At 46.3% G+C, this 26959-nt stretch overlaps 1 protein-coding gene across 10 annotated transcripts in view; it reads left to right on the top strand.

Annotated features, from left to right (window-relative positions):
* The window catches only part of LOC117364991 (programmed cell death protein 4-like), an 80353-nt gene extending 53684 nt beyond the window's left edge, over window positions 1–26669 (top strand). For 5 of the 10 annotated variants that reach the window (XM_033954816.1, XM_033954807.1, XM_033954845.1 and 2 more), the window contains exons 8-11: window positions 9693–9800; window positions 10111–10221; window positions 11259–11398; window positions 12866–13402. In XM_033954816.1, the coding sequence (XP_033810707.1) occupies window positions 9693–9800; window positions 10111–10221; window positions 11259–11398; window positions 12866–13124 (618 nt within the window). In that variant the 3' untranslated portion in view covers window positions 13125–13402. Of the gene's footprint in view, window positions 1–9692; window positions 9801–10110; window positions 10222–11258; window positions 11399–12865; window positions 13403–24396 lie in introns of those variants that run through there. The other 5 variants (XM_033954852.1, XM_033954797.1, XM_033954778.1 and 2 more) reach the window with 5 other exon arrangements.
* The last annotated feature ends 290 nt before the right edge of the window (window positions 26670–26959 follow it).

Here is a 26959-nt window from a genome sequence, read left to right as displayed (position 1 = left end):
TCAGTCTGACAGGTTCCAAGAAAGAAGATCTTGCAATTGCTGGATGTCAAGAGAACCCTTCTTAGGAATCTCGAAGTAACCAATGAGTTTGGTCTGTTTGATCCACTTTTTGTCTTGACAAATCCAAACCAGTGAGAGAGGCTGGTGTTCTAAAGCCTCCATCTCAAGATGAATTTGCATGGCCTATCTGCAGCATACATCGGAAGTGGAAAGCGATCTCTGATTTCATTGAGGGTGTACTCCAACAGGGTTGTGGTAACTTCCTGGGTAGCGTCCTGGGTAATTCTGCCTGAAAAGATTTATAGGGTGGCAACATGGTCCATCCTCCATGCTTTTATGGAGTTTTACAGGGTTGATGTGCTCATCTGGGCACAGCTTTTGGGTCCTCAGTGCTTACATATGTCCCAGCTGTTCAGGACTTCTATACTCATTGCACTTACCTTGATAATCTTTCCTGTAGAGGTCCTAAAACCCGCCTGCTTGGGGTTCAAAGAAATGTATTGCACTATAACAAACTGACTGCCTCAGTCAGGTATGTCTTAACACATGTGGTGTGCTTCCTGAGATCCAAGATGGCTGCTACTGCTATCTGACTGCTGTGAGGACGCCGTCAATAGTCTATTTACCTTAAGATTTGTCGGCCAAAATGCCGAAAAGAAGGGGCAGAAGTGTCGGTGGAGCCTCCCGACGTTCGGTAGCCCCGTTGCCTACGGTTAACGACATTTTTCGGCGACTTCTGAGCGAGCAGGAAGCGTCGGGGAATCGCCCTGTGAGTGTCCCGGCAGAGAGTAGTGCCGCGGGGTCTCCTCAAGGGCTCGATATCACGCTGAGCCCCGACGTAAGGACGCCTCCGCTTCAGCCACAAGCGCTGGGAGCCAGCTCACCGCGAGGAGAGAGCACACCCGAAGAGGAAGTGTTCTCCCCCCGAGAGGCCAGTTTGTTGGAGGGCTCGCTACAGGGAACAACCCAGAGTGATTCTCTCCTCTGGAAGGAACCAGCGACTGGGACAACGTTGGCTGAAGAAACTCAGGACCCCAGAGAGGTAAAGCACTCGAATGAACAATATTTAAAGACACAAGTTACGTTTATTCCTCCTGATAAGCCCTCTGAAGTCACTTTAGATTCTCTATGGGACTTAGTATCTAAATTAGGGAATTCCCTTAATCCGCAAATAAAATATTTGGATCAAGAGATGAAAAACCAGAAAGCAGAAATCAATTTATTAAAGCAAGATATGGTATTGTTGAAGTCCGAAAAACAAGAAGAAAACAAGGAACTTAAAACAATTAAAAGTAATCAAGATCTACTTGTTAAAGATAATTTAATTATGAAAACAAAATTGGAAGATCTTGAAAATAAGACTTGGGCTAATAATTTGTGTTTAATTAACTTTCCAAAAATTTAATCAGTTTCTCCACGAGAAATGATAAAGCGCTACTTTCTGGAGATATTAACAATACCTGAGGATTCTTTACCATCTCTTACAAGGGTATATTATTTGCCTACAAAAAATCGGGATCCTCAAAAGAAAGAAGATGAAGGAACATCGCAGGAAGCACCCTTGGACGTTTCCACTTTATTGGAACAATCAGATAGAGAATTGGCTATCCCAGCCACTCTCTTACTGAATGTAGCTTTGGCTCCAGATAAGGACTGGATACTTAAACTTTTCTTTAAAAATAGGTCTAAGGACTTCCTGGGTCTCCATATTCAAATATTTCCAGATGTCTCTAGGGAGACTCAGAAGATAAGAAGCCAGGTGTGACCCAGATTGGAGCTTTTTTCTTTCTTAGATATCCATGTAAATGTGTCATCAGATATCGTTCTTTTAAATATGTTTTTGTAGAACCAGCTCATTTGATTGCTTTTCTTTCTCTGAAACGTCTTGAGTGTGGAATACCAACTGTACCTAAGTGATAATTAGCTCTGCATCAGCACAGATTCAGTAATTTTCTTTGTAAAATTATTCTTCAATTTAATTACTCTTTATCCCAGGACAAGCAGGCATGATATTCTCACATGTGGGTGACGTCATCTACGGAGCCCCGATGCGGAAGCATTTTCAAGCAAACTTGATTGAAGATTTAAGTTTGCTCTGCTGCTCCACGCCTGCGTGCCTTCCTGCTCCACTAGAGGGTGCATCCCCTCGTGGTCTCCAGTTCAAAATTTTCCACTGAGCCTAGAAGTCGTGTTTTTCAGGCTCTGCCCCAACTGCCTTCTAGCACCGCGATTTTTTCTTGTTTTTCACGATTAAGTCGCTGTGCGCGAATTCTTTACCTTTTAACTTGATTCCTGCTTCGTTTTTGACGACCCGGAGGCTTCCGGGTCCCCGTGGCCGCGTGGCTAATCGAGCCGCGGCTACTTTCGATTTAATGTCCCGGCCTTTGACCGGCTTTAAAAAGTGCACCCGGTGTGAGCGGCTTCTTTCCCTCACAGATCCGCATCGCCGGTGCATTCTCTGCCTGGGGGCGGCTCATCCAACCGACTCCTGCCCTCAGTGCGCTACTTTCCAGAACCGGGCCCTCCGTCGAAGAAAAGCCCGCATGGCGGACCTCTTCACCCCGGACCAACCTTCCACCTCGGCCTCGAGGTCGGCCCCGGCCTCGGCCCCGGCCTTGACCTCGGCCCCGAATACCTCGGCATCGCCTCGAGACTCGACTCCGAAGTCCTCGGGACAACAGAAAGCCTCGGCCCCGGGTAAGTCCCCTCTTCCCTCTTCAGGTTCCGTAACATCGAAGAAGCCAGCCTCGGGGACAACGTCGACGCATGGCGGAAGCCCCATGCTTACAGCCCCGGCTAAGCCCTGCAAGCCTTCGGGCCGTGCCTCCACCACACGGGAATACTCTGATACGAGGTCGCCCCCGGTGGAGTGCACCGAGGCAGTGGACATGCCTTCGATGCTGTCCGTGCCCGTCTTCCAGGACCTACTCCGAGCGATGATCTCGTCGGAGCTGTCCGCTGCAATGGCCCAGTTTCAATCGGCCTCGACCTCGACCCCGAATGTGCCAGACCAGCCTGAGCCTCGCAACGAGCAACCTCGGGGAAAGGTGCGCAATCCTCACCGCATCCCATCCTCCTCGGACTCCTCGCCGAGGCGCCCGAGACGTTCTCCCTCCACAGACCGCCGAGGGGCAAAACGTCGGGCTAAAACGACAGAAACCTCGAACCGCCGTACCTCCAAGAAGGCCCGAGGTTCATCAACTCTACGAGGCCGTTCCCCCACACCTCGTACGGGACCACTAAGGGTGGCTGAGTTATCACTCTCCAACCCGCGCATCTTCCGAACTCCCCCTCGGACCGGGACCCCGACCCGAGATCGCAGGTATTCTCCGAGGGAGTTCGGATCGAGGTCACCGATTCGACATCGATCGGTACCCCGAACCCCGGCATCGTCTCCGAGGGGCTCCTCGAGACGCCGAAGATCGACAACCCCGGAACACTCTCACAGTGCTTCCCCGACCTCGGAGCATGGATCGGAGCAGGAACCTCGATACTCGAGGGAAGCCTCCCCATCCTTCTCCACCCGACGAAGGTCTCGTTCACCGACCCCGCACGGGGCCCCGGGAACATCTCGCCCATCCTTCACTCGCTTTGTCCAGGACATGGGCCACGCCTTGGACTTAGACCTCCAGTCCAACTCCAGATACTCTAAGGAGTACCTGGCGGAGCTGGATATGCCATCACTGCCCAGAGAGTCCCTTCGCTTACCACCTAACCCGGTACTCCAACAGGCCTTCTTCAGGAACCTGGAGAACCCCTACATGGTCACAGCCGTACCCTCCAAAATGGAGGCCAAGTACCGCACAGTACCCTACCCGGGATTCGAGCAACCACAGCTCTCCCACCAATCGCTGCTAGTAGAATCCTCCTTGAAAAAGGCTCACCCATCCCGGGTATCAGCAGCGGTCCCCCCAGGCCGAGAAGGCCGAACCCTGGACAAGTTTGGCAGGAGACTATATCAAAATGCAATGATGGCCTCTAGGGTGCAAAGCTACACTTTCACCTTCACATCCTACCTCAAACACCTCATTGGACTATTGAGAGCCTTTGAGACTGACCTACCGGCCTCCCGGCAAGGAGCGTTTGTCCTGCTTTTAGAGTCCCTCTCCAACCTGCGCCTTCATCTATTCCACGCGGCCTACGATGGCTTCGAACTCTCCTCCAGAGAGGCAGCCTTTGCTATCGCCATGCGCCGACTAGCTTGGCTGCGCCTGGTCGACATGGACCCCAACTTACAGGACCGGTTGGCTAACCTCCCCTGCGTGGGAAAAGAACTGTTCGATGACACTATCGAGGCGGCTACAAAACGCCTCTCCGAACATGAACGCTCGTTTGCCTCCCTTATCCGACAAAAGCCCAAACCGCCCACGTCCAGGCCGTATAGGGCCCCTCCGCGCCGCTACCCACAAAAATCCACCCCTGTCTTCTCGCGACCCCCACCCAGGCGTCCGCAAGCCCACCACCGGGCCATGCCCAAGCCCCAACCGCCTGCAACCACCAAACCATCCCCGTCCTTTTGATGGGATACGCGGAAGGGGGCGGGCCCCCTCCGCCATAGTCCCAGGCCCCCTTCCCATCGGGGGTCGGCTCAAAGCCTTTTACCCTCGCTGGGAACAAGTCACGTCGGACGCATGGGTCCTTGGCGTGATCTCATCAGGGTACTCTCTCAACTTTCGGGCCATTCCTCCGGACAACCCCCCAAGGAATTGCCCTCCCAACCGGACTCAGCTACCCCTACTCCTCTCCGAAGCTCGAGACCTGCTTCGCCTGAGAGCAGTGGAGGAGGTTCCCCTCGACCAACGGGGGAAGGGCTTCTACTCCCGTTACTTCCTGGCACCGAAAAAAACGGGAGACCTACGCCCAATACTAGACTTGAGACGCCTCAACAAATTTCTGGTACGGGAAAAATTCCGGTTGCTCTCCCTACCGACACTCTACCCCCTGATCAACGAGGGCGACTGGCTCTGCTCCCTCGATCTCAAGGAGGCGTACACACATGTCCCAGTGCACCCCGCTCACCGCAAGTTCTTGCATTTTCAGGTAGGGGACTGGCACCTACAATACCGAGTCCTCCCCTTCGGCCTTGCATCATCACCTCGGGTCTTCACCAAGTGCTTCGTGGTGGTCGCAGCAACCTTACGTTCCCAGGGCCTCCAGGTATTCCCCTACCTGGACGACTGGCTAATCAAAGCCCCGTCCAGGGAAGGGGTTATCTCAGCGACCCAACAGACTATTACCTACCTACAAAGTCTGGGGTTTGAAATAAACTTCCCAAAATCCCAACTACGCCCCTCGCAGTCCCTACAGTTCATCGGGGCCACGCTGGACACGGTTCGCCTCCGTTCCTTCCTCCCCCCTCCGCGCCTAGAGGCGTTAGTAAGTCTGAGTCGAAGGATCTCCCTGCTGACCTCGGTATCAGCTCGACAGATGATGACTCTCCTGGGCCACATGGCCTCCACCGTCCATGTCACACCCTTCGCCCGCCTCCATCTGAGAATCCCTCAATGGACCCTGGCATCTCAATGGCGTCAAGACCGGGACCCGATCGACCGTCCCGTGACAGTGACTCCTTCATTGCAACGATCGCTCCGCTGGTGGGCCGACTCTTCAAATCTTTCCAAAGGTTTGCTCTTCCTCACCCCACCCCACAGCAAGGTATTCACCACGGACTCGTCGGAGTACGCTTGGGGAGCCCATCTGGACGGCCTACGCACCCAAGGGATGTGATCAGCACAAGACCGTCGCTGCCACATCAACGTGCTAGAGCTTCGGGCCATCTATCTCGCAGCTGTAGCCTTTCAACATCTGCTCCACGACCGAGTGGTTCTCATCCGAACCGACAACCAGGTAGCGATGTACTACGTAAACAAACAGGGGGGAACAGGGTCTTTGTCCCTTTGTCGGGAAGCCCTGCGCCTCTGGAAATGGGCAATCTCCAACAACACCTTCCTTCGAGCGGTGTACATACAAGGAGAACAAAACTGTCTGGCGGACAGACTCAGCCGCCTCCTCCAGCCACACGAGTGGTCACTACACTCTCAGACCCTACGATGGGTGTTCGAACGGTGGGGGACGCCTCAAATAGATCTGTTCGCATCCCCTCACAACCACAAGCTGCCTCTCTTCTGCTCCCGGATATACTCCCCGGACCGGCTCGAGGCCGACGCCTTCCTCCTCGACTGGGAGGGAAGGTTCCTGTACGCGTTCCCGCCGTTTCCTCTGATACTGCGGACGCTTGTCCACCTGAAAACAGTACAAGCCACCCTGATCCTGATTGCCCCTCGCTGGCCACGCCAGCCGTGGTTTTCCCTTCTACTTCAACTCAGTGTCAGAGATCCACTGCCTCTGCCTCTGTTTCCCTCTCTACTATCACAGGGTCAGGGTTCACTGTTACATCCCAATCTTCAATCTCTTCATCTGAATGCTTGGTTTCTCTCCCCCTGACTGCTCTCCCCGTGTCTCAATCAGTCAAGGAGATATTGGAGGCCTCTAGAAAAACCTCGACGAGAACCTGCTACTCCCAAAAGTGGACCAGATTCTCAACCTGGTGCTCCTCCCACAGCCAGGACCCGGTGTCGGTCCCCGTCCCTCTGGTCCTTGACTATTTACTTCAATTATCTCATTCCAGCCTAAAGACCAACTCCATTCGAGTACACCTCAGTACGATTGCGGCCTTTCATCAGCCCCTGGAAGGGAAAGCCCTCTCGCTCCATCCCTTAGTCTCTCGCTTCATGAAGGGTCTGCTGAACGTCCACCCCCCTCTCAAACCTCCCCCGGTGGTTTGGGACCTTAACGTGGTTCTAGCTCAACTAATGAAACCTCCATTTGAGCCCCTAGACAAATGCCATCCAAAATTCCTCACTTGAAAGGTAATTTTCCTACTCGTGCTCACGTCCGCCCGGCGGGTTAGTGAGCTACAAGCTCTGGTAGCGGACCCACCCTTCACGGTATTCCATCACGACAAGGTGGTACTCCGCACCCATCCAAAGTTCTTACCTAAAGTAGTGTCTGATTTCCATCTCAATCAGTCCATTGTCTTACCTGTGTTTTTTCCCAAGCCCCACTCTCACCCCGGAGAAGTGGCGCTCCACACTCTTGACTGCAAGAGAGCGTTGGCCTTTTACCTCCAACGCACTCAGTCACTCCGGAAAGTCCCACAACTGTTTTTGTCCTTCGACCCAAACCGGTTAGGTCACCCAGTTTCCAAACGCACCTTGTCCAACTGGTTGCCGATTGCATCTCCTTTTGCTACGCTCAGGTTGGTCTCGCGCTGCATGGTCGAGTAACGGGACACAAAGTCCGAGCGATGGCAGCCTCCGTAGCGTTCCTCAGGTCCTCACCTATTGAGGAAATCTGCAAGGCTGCCACGTGGTCTTCGGTTCATACCTTCACCTCCCACTACTGTCTGGACTCACTGTCCAGAAGCGATGGCCGGTTCGGCCAATCGGTACTGCGAAATCTATTTGCTTAAATTGCCAACTTCCCTCCATCCCCTTTCAGTTAGCTTGGAGGTCACCCACATGTGAGAATATCATGCCTGCTTGTCCTGGGATAAAGCACAGTTACTTACCGTAACAGGTGTTATCCAGGGACAGCAGGCATATATTCTCACAACCCGCCCACCTCCCCGAGGTTGGCTTCTTGGCTAGTTAAGTGAACTGGAGACCACGAGGGGATGCACCCCCTAGTGGAGCAGGAAGGCACGCATGCGTGGAGCAGCAGAGCAAATTTAAATCTTCAATCAAGTTTGCTTGAAAATGCTTCCGCATCGGGGCTCCGTAGATGACGTCACCCACATGTGAGAATATATGCCTGCTGTCCCTGGATAACACCTGTTACGGTAAGTAACTGTGCTTTTCGTTAACCTTGGATCCAAAATTGAGGACTAGTGTGTGATTAAGATAAGAAATGTTTTCTTTTTTCCTTTATACTTTGATCCATTATTAGGATTGGAAGTTAACCTAAATGTTATATTTTCTTGATTAAACTTTCTGTACAAGTTATGCTTGATAATAATGTAAAATCTTATAAATAAATAAAATAAAAAAACAAACAAACACATGTTTGAACTCCACTATCAAGCATGGTTGCAAAGTGATGAGGCTTCTTCAGCTCAAGAGCCTAATAAGAATTGGTAAGAATTCCTTAACTGTTAGTGCAAGTTACACTCAGGTAGGTGGCTGTTTTATTCCACATTGTGGGGGTTTTTTTTCATTCAAATGGTTAATTCATGTGGTTTCATGCCTGATATTTACAGAGCAGAACATTTATTAACCAGGGAGTTTCCCTCAGCCCTCTCCTGTGTATTTTGCTTTGGTACAAACTGAGGAGCTATAGCACAGCCTTCTGGGGAAGGAGAGAGCACTGAGAAAATGATTGATGACTTTTGCAGGGAACATGCGGTTTCAAAGGTGACTATCCAGCAGTTCAGGACCTCTACATCTGTCTACAGGAAAGAAAATTATTTCTTTAACGGGTAGGGGGATTCATTAAGGCGGTAAAGGTTCGCCCTTTACTGTGCTTGATGCCCCATGGGATTCAGCAATCTGCAGTATCCCATCCTATAGGAATAATGCTGCCTGCAAGCCACCTCGCAAAGCAGCATTATTCCTGTGGCCCAGTGTCGTCCCCCTCTCCCCTGTAGAGCCCTGCCCTGTAAGCCCCCGAACACCCTAATGGGGGACTTACAAACGTGAGGTAGGGTCTGGGGGGTGGAAGCTAGGAGTGACTCTCTATCATTCCTGGCTTCAGTGCTGATACCAAAATGGTACCCCTGGTGGCTGTCTCGCGAGACTACCACCAAGGGTCATATTGCCATATAAAGAAAGTCTCCTTATTGGAAAATATGACCCCTTGTGGTAGTTTCACAACAGTTACATTATTTGATATACTACCATTACTGACAAAAAAAAGTAAAAACAAAGTGGTTTACTAAATGTAAAAACAACAGGGAGTAATTTAAAACCAATAAAAACAAACGGGGAAATAACAAAGACTGGTTAACAAAACATGGCACAAATAGGCAGATGATGGCAGGGAAGTTTCCAATATTAAAAAGAACAAGAAGGAAGGTAAATTAAAGAGGAGTATCAGTAGCCAATTGAGACGACTGTGAAATAGCAATTTGATAGCAGCGCTGGAGAGGCCAGGAGTGATGAGTTTGCTCCTGGCTGCCCCCCTTGAACTCACTGTCCCTCCCCCCTGACTATAGGTAGGCATCAGGGTGATTTGGGGGGGAGGGGGAATTCAGGATGCAGCTCGGGAGCATCAGGCCATGGCTTTGCTCAGCCCAGTGCTCCCAGACAGTAAAATAACCCCATCAAAGAGCTGGGGTTTTTTTTACCATTGTTTTTTTAAGGCCCTAACGCAACTTGTAGAATATTATCACAAGTCCCATTTGCCAATTTAAGCATAATGATATGCAAAACAGGCTTGTTTTGCATTTCATTACCATGTAGCACATGGTGAGAAATATCGCTGCACAGTTTTTGGCCCTGTAGCATTAGGGCGGTTGAAGTTGCAATAAGGGCCATTTACTTAAAGCCCTAACGCTTAATGAATTCCCCCACCCAAATGTTGAATAATGTTGAAGATATATACAGGAAGTGACTGAGCTGATAAAATTCTAATATATGTTACTTTTTTTGTGTGTATATTATACAACTTTTCTCTTTGTTCCTGTACCGTTGCAGATGAATCTTCTCCTGAAAGAGTATTTGCTCTCTGGACAGATCTTAGAAGCACAACATTGTCTTCGGGAGCTGGAGGTTCCACATTTTCATCATGAGCTAGTCTATGAGGTATTGTATTGCAGTCTCTATCAGCTACTGACTACTTGGGTGCACTCTGTTACATTTGAAAGAGCCATATATTTAGATTGGGCACAGACCTTCAGTCAAAAAGGATTTGTTTGAGACCATCTAGACACAGTCCATGAGCATCAGGGATAATGGAGTTTTCCTGGATAATGCTGGCTTCTTAACATTGTTAGCTGCTCTGAGCTGTAAGATTTTAGTAGATTATAAGTCCTGTTAATAATCATATTTTGACAAGGGACTTAGCCCTGGATTGACGATTATTAATTTTTGTGCTCTGTGTGTCTTTCTGCAGGCCATAGTGATGGTACTAGAGGCTAAAGGTGAGAATCCTGTTATGATGACTGTGAAGCTCCTAAAGGGATTGTGGGAGACGGGGCTCGTGACCTTGGATCAGATGAACCGGGTAAGAAGCCACAGAAGACCAGTGAGAGGTAGCTGAGAAGAAAAGGAATTTTCTGCCTTTGAAGTTGATTTTTGAGACACGGGGCTTGATATATTGATTTTACTCATGTATTCACCTGGTGTTGGGTACTCAGGGTTCAGACTCTCAATTTTGCTGGTGATAAGGTTCTAGAGAATGCCACGAGGAAAACAATTTGTCCCTGCATGCTCAGTCCTTGTCCCTGCCCTGTTCCCTCAAGCTCAGTCCCTGTCCCCTCAAGCTCAGTCCCTGCTCTTTACCCGCAAACTGTCTGATCCCTCTGTATAAGCTTCGAATAGTTATGATTTTATATCAACCTTATTTTATTAAAGTATAAAAAGAAACAATATTTTGTACAATTGTCATAAACGCAAATAATATGTAGCAAGGATGAACAAAACCCCTGTCTCCCCTCCCCTTCACAAATATCTCCTCCACTATTGAGAAAACTGAGTAAGCCAAATTATTACAGAATGCTACACAGAAATATCATGCTAACATAATACCGCAGTCACACATGACAGGAATAGTGTTGGGGGAGTGCAACTAGGGCAACTGCCCCCTGGTCAGAGAGAGCCCTAAGCCAGCTGGAAGCTAAAAAAGCATGGCTTGGGTTTTGCGGTCCCCAGTTATGTCTAACACCAGCTCTAGCAGGATACATATTTCAAATCTGATATAGTCTAATCACAAAATAAAAAATAAAATTATTTTTTTCTACCTTTTGTTGTCTCATCATTTTATTCTTCAAATCATGTTGGTCTCAGGCGCTGGTCTCTGTTTCTTTTGTCTTCTCTTAACTCACTTGCCAGGGTCTCCTGACCATTTGACATTTCTTCTTTCTCCATATTCACTCGCATTTACTGTGGGGACAAGACCATTCACCACTCCATGAGGTGGTGAAAAGACTTGTCCCCGTACCTGCGGCAATCAGTCAATTTGATTCCTCCCTACCACCACCACCACTGTTCCATCATGCCATTCTCTACCCTACTCCATTATTTTTCTTCCTCCTCTTTCAGGGCTTCCAGCGTGTGTATGATGAGTTACCTGATATCAGTCTGGATGTTCCTCTTGCACATAACATCATGGAGAAACTTGTAGATCTTTGCTTTGAGGAGGGAGTGATAACGAAGCAACTTAGAGATGCTTGTCCATCCAGGTGAGGCCAGGGCAACCTTTTATTACATCTGCGCTCTCATATTTTGCTATTCCTTTAGAGCAGGGGTGTCCAACCTTTTGGCTTCCTTGAGCCGCATTGGCTGAAAAAAATGTTTCTGGGGCTGCACAAATGCGCAAACGCTGCAGCAAGACAGAGGAGGGGGCCAGCAAGATGGTAAACACCCGGGGGCAGCAGAGGAAAACACTGCATCGCCTTCGACTGGGGCCGCACAAAATACTTCACAGGGCTGCATGCGGCCCTCGGGCCACAGATTGGACACCCCTGCTTTAGAGCCTCTCCTGGAGGCACACCTAGCCAGTTGGATTTTCAGAATTACTACAATGATTATTAATGAGAGAGTTCTGCATATGGTTTCTTGCACATTTATTGTGATAATTCTGCAAATCTAACTGCTTTAGAGGAGTAGGCTCACTTTTGAGGTAGTATGCAGGAATCTGTCTTCTAAGAAGACACTCCACAAACTTGTTACTGTGATGTTATCAGTAAAAATCAGATACCAAAATCCACAGAGAAAACCAAAAAGAAAATAAAGAAAGAAAAGAAAACAAGTGATATAGAGGACCGGTCCTCTTTCTTTATTTTCTTTTTGGTTTTCTCTGTGGATTTTGGTATCTGATTCTAAGAAGACAGACATGTATTAACGCCAAGATTAACATAGTTATGTTGGCCTCAGTTTTGGTTCAGGGTACAGTTTACTATGGTATTGAAGTATGCAATAATGCCGTTTTACATTTTGGTTGTCTTTTCTGTTGTTGTAAAGTTGAAAAACAGTTCATTATTTCAGTTCAGAAAATGTTGGTGGCTTGAAAGTTTGTACGTGTTGCCAAGTTGTACATAAAGAAGCCCATTTTGTGTGCTCCATCTAGGAAGGTTGTTTTCCTTTGCAGTAGATGAATGGATGGTTATGCTGTTTAAGAGTGGTGATTCCAGCTGATTTGAAGTATTTGTACTCTATGAATGTTCTTCCATGACTACAATTGACAGCTGCTAAATAGAATATGTGAAAAACTTATCCCCTTTCATTGATGGGTCACATACTTTTGTATAATATGATGTTGATGCCTAGTTGGCTCTATCCATTTCAAATGCTGCCATTATATTTCTCGGTTAAGGAAGAGCGGGCATTGGCTAGGCTCTTGCAGTCTTGTCTGTGGAAGGACAAGAGAATTCACTTCCCAGTAAAGCAGATTTTATTACCTTTGGACAAAGGCATGGGCCTGGTAAATCCGAGGTATCTACTAGTGGGCTTTGGCATATGACACATCAATGATTGGTTGTTTGGCACACAAGAATTCATGTATACTGTTGTGGAGATATCTCTCAAAATGAACATTTCCAGTGCAATAGGAAAGGAATGCTGAACCTTAGGGTACACTTATCTATTCTCATGAGCATACTACAGAAAGGTGTCAAATCACAGTTTTTGAAACCTTCTCCTTCTCCCAGGAGTCTGCCGCCCCCTTCAGTGATCTCCTTCGCCTACATTGTCTGCAGCAAACAACTTCTGGTGTCATTGAAAGCACATTCGACCAGAGGAGTTCACGTGTCACCTCCAGAGGAGATATGTAGATCTACGACATGGTCTTCCCTACACACTTTAACAAAATTCTGTAGGGTGGATGTGGCAGTGCAAGAGGATTCTGCTTTTGGATCCTCAGTACTGAAAGCAGGCTTATCTCACCCCTGGACTTTGGGGGTTGCTTAGGTATGTCCCTAAGGTTCAGTATACCATTCCTATTGCGCTGGAAAAAGAGATTAGGTTCTTATCCTGATAATATATTTTCCAGTAGATAGGAATGATATGCTGAACTCAATAATTTCTGATGCACCTGTTTCTGCCTTATGCTTAATGGTCCTCTTCATAGCTAAGACTTCACTGCCAGTCAGACTATGGGTTAAGAGTCATTTTGTAAATAGAATCTCGACAGAAAAGTTAAGCTCCACTAATGTTCGGGCTGCTGTTTTATTTCTTGTGTTTTGCTGTTCATTGTCAATGTTCATGTATTTTATAAATTACCGTTTCATTGTTAAACTGTTTAGGCATTAAACGATATAGAAATTTTTAAAATAAATTGACTGTTATATTGTTATATGTGCAGATCAGAACCTTGGTTTCAGGAGAGTTCCCTATGTCTCTCCTTCTCCTGTCTTTTACTCTTAGATCTCTTGCATGTTTTGGAATGAACTGAAGGGGGGCAGCAGACTCCTGGGAGGAGGCGGAGGTTTCAAAAGCTGTGATTGACATCTTTCTGCAGTATGCTTGCGAAAATGAATAGAGTAAGGTTCAGCATACCATTCCTATCTCCTGGAAAAGATATTATCAAGGTAAGAACCTAATCTCTTTCTAAGTGCATATTTTCATTCAGTGCAGCCCATGAGCATGGATAGAGGGCTTATTCCAGGACAAGCAGGCAGCATATTCTCACATATGGGTGACGTCACTGATGGAGCCCTGGTACGGACCACTTTAAAAGTGCATGGCTACTTTAAGTCTTTGGAAAGTTCGCGTTTGCCCGCAACACGCATGCGCGAGTGCCTTCCTGCCCAACATAGGCGCGCAGTCCCTCAGTTTCTTAGTTTCCACGGAGCTAAGAAGACGCGTCTTTCAACAGCTGTTGAAACTTTTCTTTTCGCTTCCTTCCCGCTCTCACAGCTTTTTGGCTTTTTAGTCATATCTTTTTTTTTTTTGTTTGTAGTTTTTCTAATAAATTGACTAAAAAAACCCAAAAACATTAAAATTTTCATTTCTTCCCTCTCGCGGGTTCGGCCACCTTGGCCTCTGATTTTGACTTAGCCAGGGCCGTTTTTCCATCGATGTCCCGCCCACAGATGGATTTAAAAAAGTGCGGTCGCTGTGCTCGGCCCATTTCAGTAAATGACTCGCATCGCTGGTGCCTCCAGTGCTTAGGGCCTGAGCACTGTCCGGAAACTTGCTTGATCCAGCAGAAACTACTCTTCAGCATTGCAATGAAGGGAGACTCAACACTGCTACCGACATTGACGACACCATCCAAGGTGACACCGCATCATTCGACACCGACAGAAACATCTTCGGTGTTGCACTCTTCTGGGGTAAGATGGCTAAGAAGCCTTCCTCCACCCCATCTGGGCCTCGGGTCAAAGCAGCAGTGAGCCAAGTCCTGAAGACCTTGAAAAAGCACAGAAAGTGCTCTGCTCCCATATCGGTGAGTGCCTTGTCATTGGCCTCCTCTTCGCTGGAGCGTAGAGCCGCACCGAAGGTACTGGTGAAAAAGCTAGTGGTACCGGTGCTTACCCTTAAACAAAAGATAGACAACTTGCTTAAGGAAGAATTGGGTGAGCATTTCCAAATGCTGATGCTGACCCAGTTACTCCCCGTGTCGACACCGACTTCTCCGGTGCCAGTCCAGTCTGAGTCCTCGACACCAGTTGAACCTGCAGTGGAGTCTCCATCGGTGCCAGTGCTTTCCATTAGAAAATTGACACTGTTGACTCTCTGACGCCAGTCGTCATTGACACAGACATTATTACCTGATTCGAGTCTGGTGCAGTCCCCAGAAGGCATTACAGAAGCTTAAATATCTTGAGCCTTCAACACCGAGTACTTGGCACCGGGCCCATTCTGTTCAAGATTCAGACCTGTGGGGGGGACTCTGAGCAGGATCCTCTTCTTTCTGAAGCTGAAGGTTCTTCAGATGATGACTCTCCTCACCATTCATCTCATGAGACTCCTATATTGTCTGAGAAGTCATCTTTTTCTAAGTTTCTTCGTGAAATGTCAGAAACTTTATCAATTCCTCTTGAAGCTGTCTCTAGGCATTCTAAATAGTTCCTGGAGGCCTTAGATTATGATCAACCTTTCATTTTTGAACTTACCTCCCATGCTGCAGCAATGTCCATAGCCATGAGGCGCCTGGCCTGGCTTCGTGTATCTGAGCTGGATGTCAACCATCAAGACAGGCTTGCAAATGCTCCTTGTCTGGGAGATGAACTTTGTGGTCCCTCCATGAACAAGGCTACTCAAAAGTTGTCAGCTCATGAAACCAGATGGGACACTTTGGTCAAGCTAAGAAGAAGCCTCCACCTTCTCATCTCTTCAGACTGGCTTCTTCTTACTTCTTATTACCAGAGAAGGTTTGCTGCTAAGCCTGCTGCTCCTGCTCAGTCTCAACCCAGGAGATAAAAACAGCAACCCCATCAACAGCAGAAATCACATGCTGCTCCCCAGAAACCTACACAGCCTACACAGTGTTTCTTCAGAGCATAGCCACCGTCAACATCTTACAAACTTTGCCTCAGCCCATCGGAAGCCGTCTCCAGTATTTCATTGCTCGCTGGGAGCTCATAACATCAGACCTCTGAGTCCTCACCATCATTCGTCAGGGTTACACTCTCCATTTTCACACCCTGCCTCCAGACCATCCTCCAAGAGAGTCTGCTTTGGACCCTGCACAGTCCTCCCTTCTTCTCCAGGAGGTTCAATCCCTTCTCCTACTGAATGCCATCGAGGAAGTTCCTCTCTCTCAGCAGAACCAGGGATTCTACTCCCGTTACTTCTTAGTTCCAAAGAAGATGGGAGGACTACGACCCATTCTGGATCTCAGAGCTCTCAACAAATTTCTAGTCAAGGAGAAATTTTGGATGCTTTCCCTCGCCCTGCTTTATCCCCTCCTCAATGAGAACGACTGGCTATGCTCTCTGGATCTCAAGGAAGCCTACACACATATCCCAATTCATCCGGCTTCCAGGAAATACCTCCATTTTCAGATAAACTAACATCACTACCAATATAAGGTCCTTCCCTTCGGCCTGGCATCTTCTCCCAGAGTCTTCACGAAGTGCATAATTGTAGTGGCTGCATGTCTCCGATCACACCTGGACAACTGGTTGATCAAGGCTGTATCCTCTCAGGAAGTGGTCCAAGCAATGTCTCAGACCATCTCTTTTCTTCAGGTGCTAGGATTCGAAGTCAACTTTCCCAAGTCGCATCTCATTCCGACTCAACATTTTCAATTCATTGTAGCTATCCTAGACACCACTCTCATGAGAGCATTTCTCCCTCCGAATCGCCTTCAATCTCTCATCCGCCTTTGTCAGCAACTGCTTCCTCTTCAGTCCATCATTGCAAGACACATTATGGTTGTTCTGGGCCACATGGCTTCCACTGTGCATGTGACTACATAAACAAGCAAGGAGGCATGGGCTCTCTCCTGTTATGCCAGGAGGCTTAGAAAATCTGGACTTGGGCGACAGCTCACAACCTTTTCTTAAAGACTGTCTACATTCAAGGGGCGAAGAATTCCCTAGCAGACAATCTCAGCAGAATTCTTCAGCCTCACGAATGGACTCTCAACTCTGCAGCTCTCCAGTCCATCTTTGCTCAATGGGGCACTCCACAAGTGGATTTGTTTGCAGTTCCTCACAATCACCAGTTGCCCCAGTTTTGCTCCAGGCTTTACTTTTTATTTAGCGACGCTTTCTCCTGTATTTAGCGACACCTTTTTATGTGTTTTATATATTTATTTTATTTTATTTTATTTTTCTCTTTCTTCTCATTCTTTTTTATTTTTTTTCTTTTCTTATTCAGCAAACCGCTTTTATAAAGCGTTCCCGCCCCATATGTTTTACCCTCTCCCCTCTCTCTCACTTCTTCTTTTAACATGTAACTCCCCCCCCTTCTCCCTTTTTCCCTCACTTTCATGTCTGTCCAGTTTACGTCCTTGGTGTGCACTTTCATTATTTTTTAATTATTTATCTTTTTAAATTTTTATTGTAAACCGGCCAGATACTTGCTAATGGTCGGTATATTAAAACTCAATAAACTTGAAACTTGAAACTCTCCTCTCCGTCTGGAAGCCGATGCTTTTCTCCTGGATTGGATGGGCCTGTTTCTATATGCATTCCCTCCAATTCCTCTCATGTTGAGGACTCTATTTAAACTCAAACGAGAGACGGCCACCATGATCCTCATTGCTCCACAGTGGCCCGGGCAGTATTGGTTCTCCCTTCTACTTCAGCTCAGTTCCAGGGAACCAATACCTCCTTCCAGTTTTTCCTACTCTGCTTACTCAGCATCAGGAATCTCTTCTACATCCCAACCTGTAATCATTACACCTGACAGCTTGGTTTCTCTCAGGCTGAATTCAACTACCTTGCATCTCTCTCAGCCTGTTTGACATATTATTGATGCTTCCAGGAAACCAGCCACTCAACAATGTTATCAACAAAAGTGGACTAGGTTCTTTTCCTGTTGTCTTCTTCATCATCATGATCCCACTTCACTGGCAGTGGAATTGGTGTTAGATTATCTACTTCATTTATCTGACTCTGGTCTCAAGTCTACATCTATCAGAGTCCATCTCAGTGCTATTACAGCTTTTCACATACCAGGTGAGGGAAAACCTCTTCCAGCTCATCCTTTGATCTCCAGATTAATTTCAATGTTAAAACACCTCTCAAGCCTCCACCTGTTACATAAGAACATAAGAAGTTGCCTCCGCTGAGGCAGACCAGAGGTCCATCTCGCCCAGCGGTCCGCTCTCGCAGCGGCCCATCAGGCCCACTGCCTGAACAGTGGTCTCTGACTAATTTTACAAATTACCTCTAATCCTATCCCTCTAACCTTACCTCTACCCTTATCTGTACCCCTCAATCCCTTTGTCCTCCAGGTACCTGTCCAGACCCTCCTTGAAGCCCTGTAGCGTGCTTCTGCCTATCACATCCTCCGGTAGCGCGTTCCATGTATCCACCACCCTCTGGGTGAAAAAGAACTTCCTGGCATTTGTTCTAAACCTTTCCCCTCTCAATTTCTCTGAGTGCCCCCTTGTACTTGTGGTTCCCCATAATTTGAAAAATCTATCCCTGTCCACTTTTTCTATGCCCTTCATGATCTTGAAGGTTTCTATCATGTCTCCTCTGAGTCGTCGCTTTTCCAGCGAGAAAAGCCCCAGCTTTTTCAGTCTGTCAGTGTATGAGAGGTCCCCCATACCCTTTATTAGCTTAGTTGCTCTTCTCTGGACTCTCTCAAGTACCGCCATGTCCTTCTTGAAGTACGGCGACCAGTACTGGACACAGTACTCCAGGTGTGGGCGCACCAATGCACGATACAGTGGCAGGATTACTTCCTTCGTCCTGGTCGTGATACCTTTCTTAATGATACCCAATATTTTGTTCGCTTTCCTTGAGGCTGTGGTGCACTGCGCCAACGCCTTCAATGTTGTGTCTACCATCACTCCCAGGTCTCTTTCAAGGTTGCTCACCCCTAGCGGTGATCCCCCATCTTGTAAGTGAACATCGGGTTCTTTTTCCCAACATGCATGACCTTGCATTTCCCTATGTTGAAGCTCATCTGCCACTTTTTGGCCCACTCTTCCAGCGTTGTCAGATCTTTTTGGAGGTCTTCGCAGTCCTCCATGGTTTTGACCCTGCTGTATAGTTTAGTGTCATCCGCAAATTTAATAACCTCACATTTTGTTCCCGCTTCCAGGTCTTTAATAAATATATTGAACAGAAGCGGTCCCAGCACCGACCCTTGTGGAACTCCGCTCGTGACCCATTTCCAATCTGAGTAATGGCCCTTTACTCCAACCCTCTGTTTCCTGTCTGCTAGCCAGTTTTTGATCCATCGGTGGACCACCCCTTGCACCCCGTCTAGGATCTTATTGTGGTTCTTTCCAGTTTGATGGCCACCAATGGCCACAGCTTATCTCAAGTTTCTCATCTAGAAAGGTGTCTTCCTTATTACTCTCACCTCTGCCAGGAGGGTCAGCGAGTTACAAGTGTTGGTGGCAGATCCACCCTTCATAGTTTTTCACCATGATAAAGTGGATCCCCGCACCCATCCAAAGTTTCTACCAAAAGTTGTCACGGAGTTTCACCTCAATCAATTGATTATTCTACCAGTGTTTTTCCCCAAGCCTCTGGACTGTAAACGTGCTTTGGTCTATTACATCGACAGGGCAAAGCCTCATCAAACAACTCCCAAATGTTCATCTCTTTTGATCCAGACAAGTTGGGACTTCCTGTTTCCAAGAAAACGATTTCCAACTGGCTGCCTGCATGTATCTCATTCTGTTATGCTCAGACTGGACTGGCACTGGAGATCGTGTCACAGCCCACAAAATCAGAGCTATGGCAGATTCTGTGGCTTTCCTCAGATCTACCCCCACTGAGGAAATCTGTAAAGCTGCCACCTGGTCCTCAGTTCATACATTCACTTCTCACTATTGTCTGGAGTCTTTTTCCAGATGGGATGGGCACTTTGGCCAATCTGTATTACAAAATTTATTCTCCTAAAGGCCAGCACTCCCACCATCCCATTCTTGTTAGCTTGGAGGTCACCCATAGGTGAGAATATGCTGCCTGCTTGTCCTGGGATAAAGCACAGTTACTTACCATAACAGGTGTTATCCAGGGACAGCAGGCAGATATTCTCACAACCCACCCACCTCCCCGGGTTGGCTTCTTAGCTGGCTTATCTTAACTGAGGGACCGCGTGCCTACGTCGGACAGGAAGGCATTCGTGCATGTGCGGTGTGGGTTATCGTGAACTTTCCAAAGACTTAAAGTGGTGATGCACTTTTAAAGTGGTCTGTACTGGGGCTCCGTCGGTGATGTCACTCATACGTGAGATTATCTGCCTGCTCTCCCTGGTTACGGTAAGTAACTGTGCATTACATATGCTTTTTTTTTAGCCTTTGCGGTGGGTGTTAGAAGTGGGTGTGCTGATTTCATGGTATTTCTCCTACCTGCACACCATATTAGCCAATACGAGGTAATGGGCAATTTAGGCCTGAATGTGAATAAATCACATTTGTGCATTGGACTAAATAGGGGGGATAGTATATTTATTTCATGTTTTGAACAAGGATGGTACTGTGAAACCTTTTCCTACACTAAAAGAAGAATATTGCCTGACTCAGAGCTACTATTGTTATTTGTAGTTGATACATACATTACATTTCCAATATTCATTGTCTACAACACACTTCCTTAACAGCGGAGATCCAGGAATAGTTGTCAACTGCATTTACTTTTGGCTCGCTAGAGTGAGTTCTGCTATGCTTCCACCAAAAGCATCTAAAGGAGCATTCTCCAATGATAAACATGACCATTTTGCATGACACATGGTCTAGAAACTTATCCCTATCACTTCCAGAGGACATGCTGTCATGCACTATTATCAAGCTGAAATCCTTCTGATTTAATTTGACCTTGTGGGAGTTACATTATAAAATCATTCAGAGACTGTGGCTCCAGAAAGAGCCTTCTGGATGCATATCACAGATACAGCAGCTTGCTTGAAATGAGGACAACAGGAAGCATCTTTGAGCCATATGCTTTGGACTTGCACCAAAAGTGTGGCTTTCTGGAAGTGGATTCTCCGCTTCATATCCAATGTCTGGCAAGTGTTAGTTGCTCCATCAATATGCTGTTTAGAATTCTGCCGAATGGAGCTTGACTCAGTTTGCAAGGTGGTCGGTGCTAATGGCACTACACTGCATCTTGCGTCAGTGGATTTCAACTGAGCCTCCTACGGAGCAACTTTGATGTTCTTATTAAATCCAGTTTGACAATGGAGCATTGCAATATCACAGATCTGGCTTCCCTGAGAGGGCAGCTGTTCCAGGCTACTTGGGAGCCCTTCTGGGCTACATTAATATCTGGCTTGCAGCAGAATTTTGAATTTCTGAATTGGTTACTCCAAAGACCTTTGTGGCTTCTTCTGCAGTCTCCTGGGGGCGGGGGTTGTGGAGGCGGTAGATCAGTATGAATTTCTGCATTAGATGTTTTAATGCAGCAACTAGCTTATATTTTTAACCTGTATTAAACACCTAATATTGTTTAATGATTGTTTACTAAATAGAAGCTCTTTTGCAAAAACATAGGATTCTGTACTGAAGCTGTTGTCCTTCTTTAGTCGCAAACTTAGCAGAAGGATGTCACTCGTATCTTTCAACTCCTTCCCTTCCGCAGTAGAGGATAGCTCTCTTCAGTTTTTCCTTCTACAAACGAACTGAGAAGGTGTGTTCTGCCCTGCTGTGCTTCATTTTATTATTTTCAGGTATTTTTTCTCCATCGGTTCTCTTTTTTGCATGGCTTGGTGCCTGGAGGTCCCCTTCTTGGGGTTCCTAAGCTGGGGAAAGGATGCAGACCCGTGAGGGCAGGCTGCTGCTTGCAGGCCAATATCTTTGAGTAATGTGGAGCCAACCTGCCTTGTTTGCCTGCTGATTTATCAGAGGCTTGAGCATAGGCTATTTAACAACCTGTTTAACAACTGTGTATAATCTCCCCCCCCCCCCCCACAGGGCGTTTTGTGGATCTACAGGGGTTGGAGTCTTTGGTCAGAGTCCTCTTGTCCAGCAGCCAAAAGATTTCCAGTGGTGGAGTTGTTTCCAGCAGTTTTCTAAGGCAGAAATCCTTTCCCTGCAGGCAGGCTGTTGCATGCTGACAATGCACCAATGCATGTCTAAATGATATTCTGTACATGCTATATTGGTTGCCATTAAAGTGTGGTTCATTTGAAGACCTGGCTCACTCTGCTTCTTCTTTGGATTCAAAAGCACCAGAGAAGCCACAGTAAGTACTCCAATTATTCCCTATGGGGAAAATTGGGGTGTCAGAAAAAGTTAGCATTAGGGGTTTCTGGAGTTAGTATTCTCTACCTCTAAAACCCCCTTTTCTGCATTTTTTGAGTTTCAGGAAAGCTCCCAAAGGCTGTTTTTACTAGCAGTAACCGTCTTGAATTTTTATCGATATATACTGTATATATATATTTTTCCCCCCAAAGCTTCTATCTGCCTCAAAATCTCTTGTTTTGACTAGGGATCACCTCTAATGGATTTCTCAGGCCAATCTGCCCCTGTTTCATACCTTTTTGCACAGTTTCATTGGCAGAAGAGCATCCATGTTCCATGGGGCACGAGAGCTTCAGGTTCAGCTTCCTTAGAGTCCTCTACGGCGGGAAAATCCCCAAAAGCCGGGCCATCAGGGAAGAGATCCCAATCAGAAGCCGCATGTAATGAGGGTGCAAAATGCAAGTGAGTGGAGGTGGCAGAGGTCCAACAACCCCCAGTCAGTGATCCTTGGGCCCACCTGCTCAGGGTATTTTTCAGACTTTGTCAGTCTCTTGTGGAGAGACTATCTGACAGGCCCAGGGAGTTCAGCGCTGCCTGTCTCTGTGCCAAGAAGACATCCCCACCTCGTAACAAGCCAGCTCCAACTGTCAGTGACCACTCAGAGCAGGACTGGAAATCCCTTTCCATGCCTTTTATATCTCAAGGATCCACTACATCCTTGGATGATCTAGGGTCCCTGTCCAGGGTCGGAGGTCAGGAGGCTGTGGCTGTGCTCATGCTCGATCAGAGTGACAATCCCTCAGTGTGCTGTCTTTTCAAGGCCACAACTGTTTCATATATTTTTTCTGTGAGTTGGAAGTTGGACCCTCAACAGCCTTCTACCTCCCAGTGTTCCGTTGAGTGGCACAAACGCACAGACTACCTTCTTTCCTGCACTTGCAATATATATTGAACAACACTCCTGCTTGCATCCCTACCAATTCGGATTTTGACTGCAGCACAGAACTTCTCTTTCTATCCCTGACCATAAAAATCAAACAGTTACTAAGCATAGGCTGGCAAGCAGTTCTTCTCCAATTCGACATCTCCACTGCCTTCGATTCTGTAGATCACCACTTCCTCCTAACAAAGTTCTCTGAAATAGGAATGACAGGTGCTGCTCTAAATTGGCTAAAGATTTTCTCATAAAAAGAGAATACCTCATCAAGTACAGATCCCTGCGCCACACAACTGTTTACCCTCCTCCATTAAGAAAAATGGCCATTTAACCCTACTCTTTGTTTTCTGTTTGATAACCAATAAGCCTCTTATCCCATGACTTTAATTTTCTCCAGAGCCTTTCATGAGGAACTTTCTGGAAATTTAGATACACTGCATCAACCGGCTCGCCTTTATCCACATGTTTATTCACACCTTCAAAGAAGTCAAGCAAATTGGTGAGGCAAGTCCTCCCTTGGCTGAACCCATGCCGACTCTCATTAAATCACGTTTGTCTGTTCCACAATTTTATTTTTTATATAATTGTTTCCATTGTTTTGCACAGCACTGAGGTCAGACTTACCGGTCTGAAATTCCCCAGATCTCCCCTGGAACCCTTTCTAAAAATCGGCATAACATTGGCCACCCTGCAGTCTTCAGGTACTACAGGGTGGCTCTGAAAATCTTTCCAAGTTTTAGCAAATGTTCTTGAACTTTCCTCAGATTCGCTAGGAACACTAACAGAACTTTCCTGGCAAATCTGGGCTAAAGTTAGAAAATTCTCTTAAATTCAAAAGACCAGGTTTGTGCCTGGTTCTAGTTCGGCTTTGGATTATTTACACATCTCATTTCAGGAGTTAAAGGAGAAATTGTGTGGAAGTGATAGGAGACAGTATTGGAATTCAGGAAAGTGAGTTGTGTACAGAAGGGTTTTCAGTATGGGTTATGTTTATTAAATATTTGATATACCACCTTTTCTACATAGCAGTCAAGGTGGTTTACAATGTAAAAAAAATAACACAAACCATTTACAATCTAAAAACAACATAAAATTTACAAAACTTGTAAAACACAAAGGTAGAAGGTAGCCACAAATGCATCTAGTTTTCAGGACAACCAAAATATCCATCTTGGACTATCTTGTATGCTGTCACATCTGAGGAATATCCATTATGGATGTTTTGGAAAAAAACACCTGTTTGACACACCTAAGTGACTGACACTCAGTATCTCTGAAGTAGGGACTATGGTATTGCAGGTTGCAGTAGATAGGGAACATAGACTGAGTTGGGTTTTTCAGTCAGGGATGTCAAGAGTTTTAAGTGTGATCTTGCTGGTTCTTGTACAGTATGTGAGCTTTAAAGAGCTGAAGAAAAGTGATTTGGGGGACCTTTTTATATGTATTAACTTTTTTTTCACCATCCTTCTTTTCTAATATTTAAGGGGCCGGAAGCGCTTCGTGAGTGAAGGGGACGGTGGCTTGATCAAGCAATAACAGGATTCTTCAGAACATTTCCCGGTTTTTGGCAGATCTCCTGCAACAATTACCAACCAGTCAGAGGAGAAAAAAGGACAGAAAAAATTTCCACTGAAGATATCTGTTTTAAACGGGGGAGGGGTGATGGAAAAATAGAAAACACAAAAAAGAAAGGAAAAGAAAATATTTTTCGGAACAGAGTCCAAAAGCACTTACTGTCCAGCCTGGACAAGGTGGGAGTATTGGATTGATTTGATCGGTAATTAATGGCTTTGTTGCCTGCTGGAAATGTGCAAGGATAGAGGACCTTGCCTCTCTTGCAGGATAGTTTATTAAGTGAGGAAGAGATGAAGGCCAATGGTAACTGTAATAAGTTCATGTCATGGCAATAGGTAGCTTTTGAGTTTGCAGGTGCCTGTTTTCAGCATGGGCTCTAGAAATTAAGAATGGATGTAATGCTATAAGGAACAATATTACAGGAGAAGTTGGTAGCTTTTTTGATTTAATTACTTTCTTTTTGGGGTGGAGGGGGTGGGGGGAAGGGAGGCGGTTGGGATGGGATGAGGAGATTGAAACCAAAAGAAATACTTTTTGTTTTTAAAATGGAAATGGTTAATGTCCAGAGCTCTCCAACATTGCCCCTTCCATGAGTAATGCTGATGATAATTCTCTGCTGTTCCCATTACATGGGAGTCTTTGGCGCTGGCTCTTGACCCAGTCTGCGTTGTTTGCTATTGGACAACTGAGGAAAGAGCTCGGGCAAAATGTCCATTCAGAATGAAAACAGAAGTGTTTGCAGGCCTTTGCAGATGCTCTCAAAGCTGTGTCCCTGACCATGATAACAGGCCTGAGGGGAAGAGAGAAAATGAAGAAAATAGACATACCACTTGATCAGCTATGTATAAAGAAGTAATGCCCCCATTTTTTGGGGGGGTGGGGGGAGAAGGATCTGTCTTGGACCCAAGATCTTATTTTTTTAAGGTAATTGATTTCACCCTTCTCTATCTGCAGCCTCGTTCTGAAGGACAGCTCTGAACATGGGGAGCTGAAGCTGTGGGCAATCCTTTGGCATCTCATGGGTTTGTCTAGAATTCAGCAACACCCTGCATGAGCCTGCACCTAAGATACCTACCTATACATTCTGAATCATTTATGCTGCTTGATTTGTTACTGTAACATTTACTTTACCAAAGAGAAGGCAGCTATATGCTAATACCTGACCACATTTTTTTTTTAAATTTAGAATGCTTTAAGTTTCAAGATTCTGATGTAAGTTTGATTCAGACAGGGCAAACTAGTAGCATTTTTCACTCCAGCACAGTATCCACCAGATCAGCTTGATAGCGTGCTCCTGGGGCAAAATCTCAAATTTGCAGCCTGGAGAAGTTGGGGGAGAGGAGGAGAATGGTAAGAAGCCATAAACAAAATATTTTAAGATTGATCCTCATGTCTTCTCTAGGAGCAGGACAATATAGACAATTCTAATGTGTTACTGGGCAAAGGAAAAACGTTTTTGAACTTTTTTTTGTTACAGCAGCAATAATGTTCCTGAGAGAAGGCATATCTGGTGGTGATAAAATAATTCACTTTGGTATCTGGCTTGCTATGTGTGTCTTCCACCTGATAGAAACAATTTTATTGTACTAGAATCTGGGTTTTCTTGCAGGAATGAATTATATTGGAAGCCTGGGAGTGCATATAGGGCCACATAAGAAATACCAGGGTCGCATGTGTTCTAATCATCTCTACTGTCTCGGGTGATATTGTCTATTTAGGGGAGGGTGTCCCCTAGACTCTACACTCAGCTCTCTATTATTTTCTTGTGACAATTGAAAAAAATGTTGGACTTTCATGTATTTCATCCTACTGGAATGAAAAATATTTGTTAGTCTCTTCTCCCTGATGATTGCTGTCATGAAGCTCATAAATGATTTGTAAAGAGCTCAACAATTAGTGACAAGTGTTAGAAATTTGGAATTGGCTGTAGGGATGCAGTGGGAGCATTTTAGGGGAAGATTGGCAGAGACTGTTCAGCTGTTTTTGGATGAATGTGGACACCCTCATCCCTGCAGGAATCTAACGCTGTGTGTCATTGTGAGAGCACTGCTTAAGGAACATTTCAGCATAGCTGATTGGAAGCTGGCTGCAGTGCAGTGCTTAGCTACAGCCAACTCATAGAGTTATATATGCTTTGAAAGTAAAAATAACTTTAAATAAAAAGAGTTTGTGATTGATTGTTTTTTCTTCTGCATGAGTTAAAGTTCTTATGCTGGCGGCAAGGGCTCTGAACATGTCATACAGCATAAGCTCACTGACAGAACTGGCTAAGATCACACAGTCAGTGGGCATGGGAGTGATTACCATGATAGCCCTACAACCAGAAAAATGGACCAGATCTGCTACGTATTTTTCCCATGGTCACACAATGATAAAGATCATTTGGTTTATCAGCCCCCCAATGTTTTGCTGAAATGTCTTTGTTAAGTTCACCACTTCCCACACTCTAGCTCATGCTTTGATCATGAGATG

This window comes from Geotrypetes seraphini, chromosome 1 (genome assembly GCF_902459505.1).
Source record: "Geotrypetes seraphini chromosome 1, aGeoSer1.1, whole genome shotgun sequence".
Classification (NCBI taxonomy): Eukaryota; Metazoa; Chordata; class Amphibia; order Gymnophiona; family Dermophiidae; genus Geotrypetes; species Geotrypetes seraphini.
The sequence above is the reverse complement of the archived record's forward strand: the minus strand, read 5'-3'. Positions and strand labels throughout refer to the sequence as shown.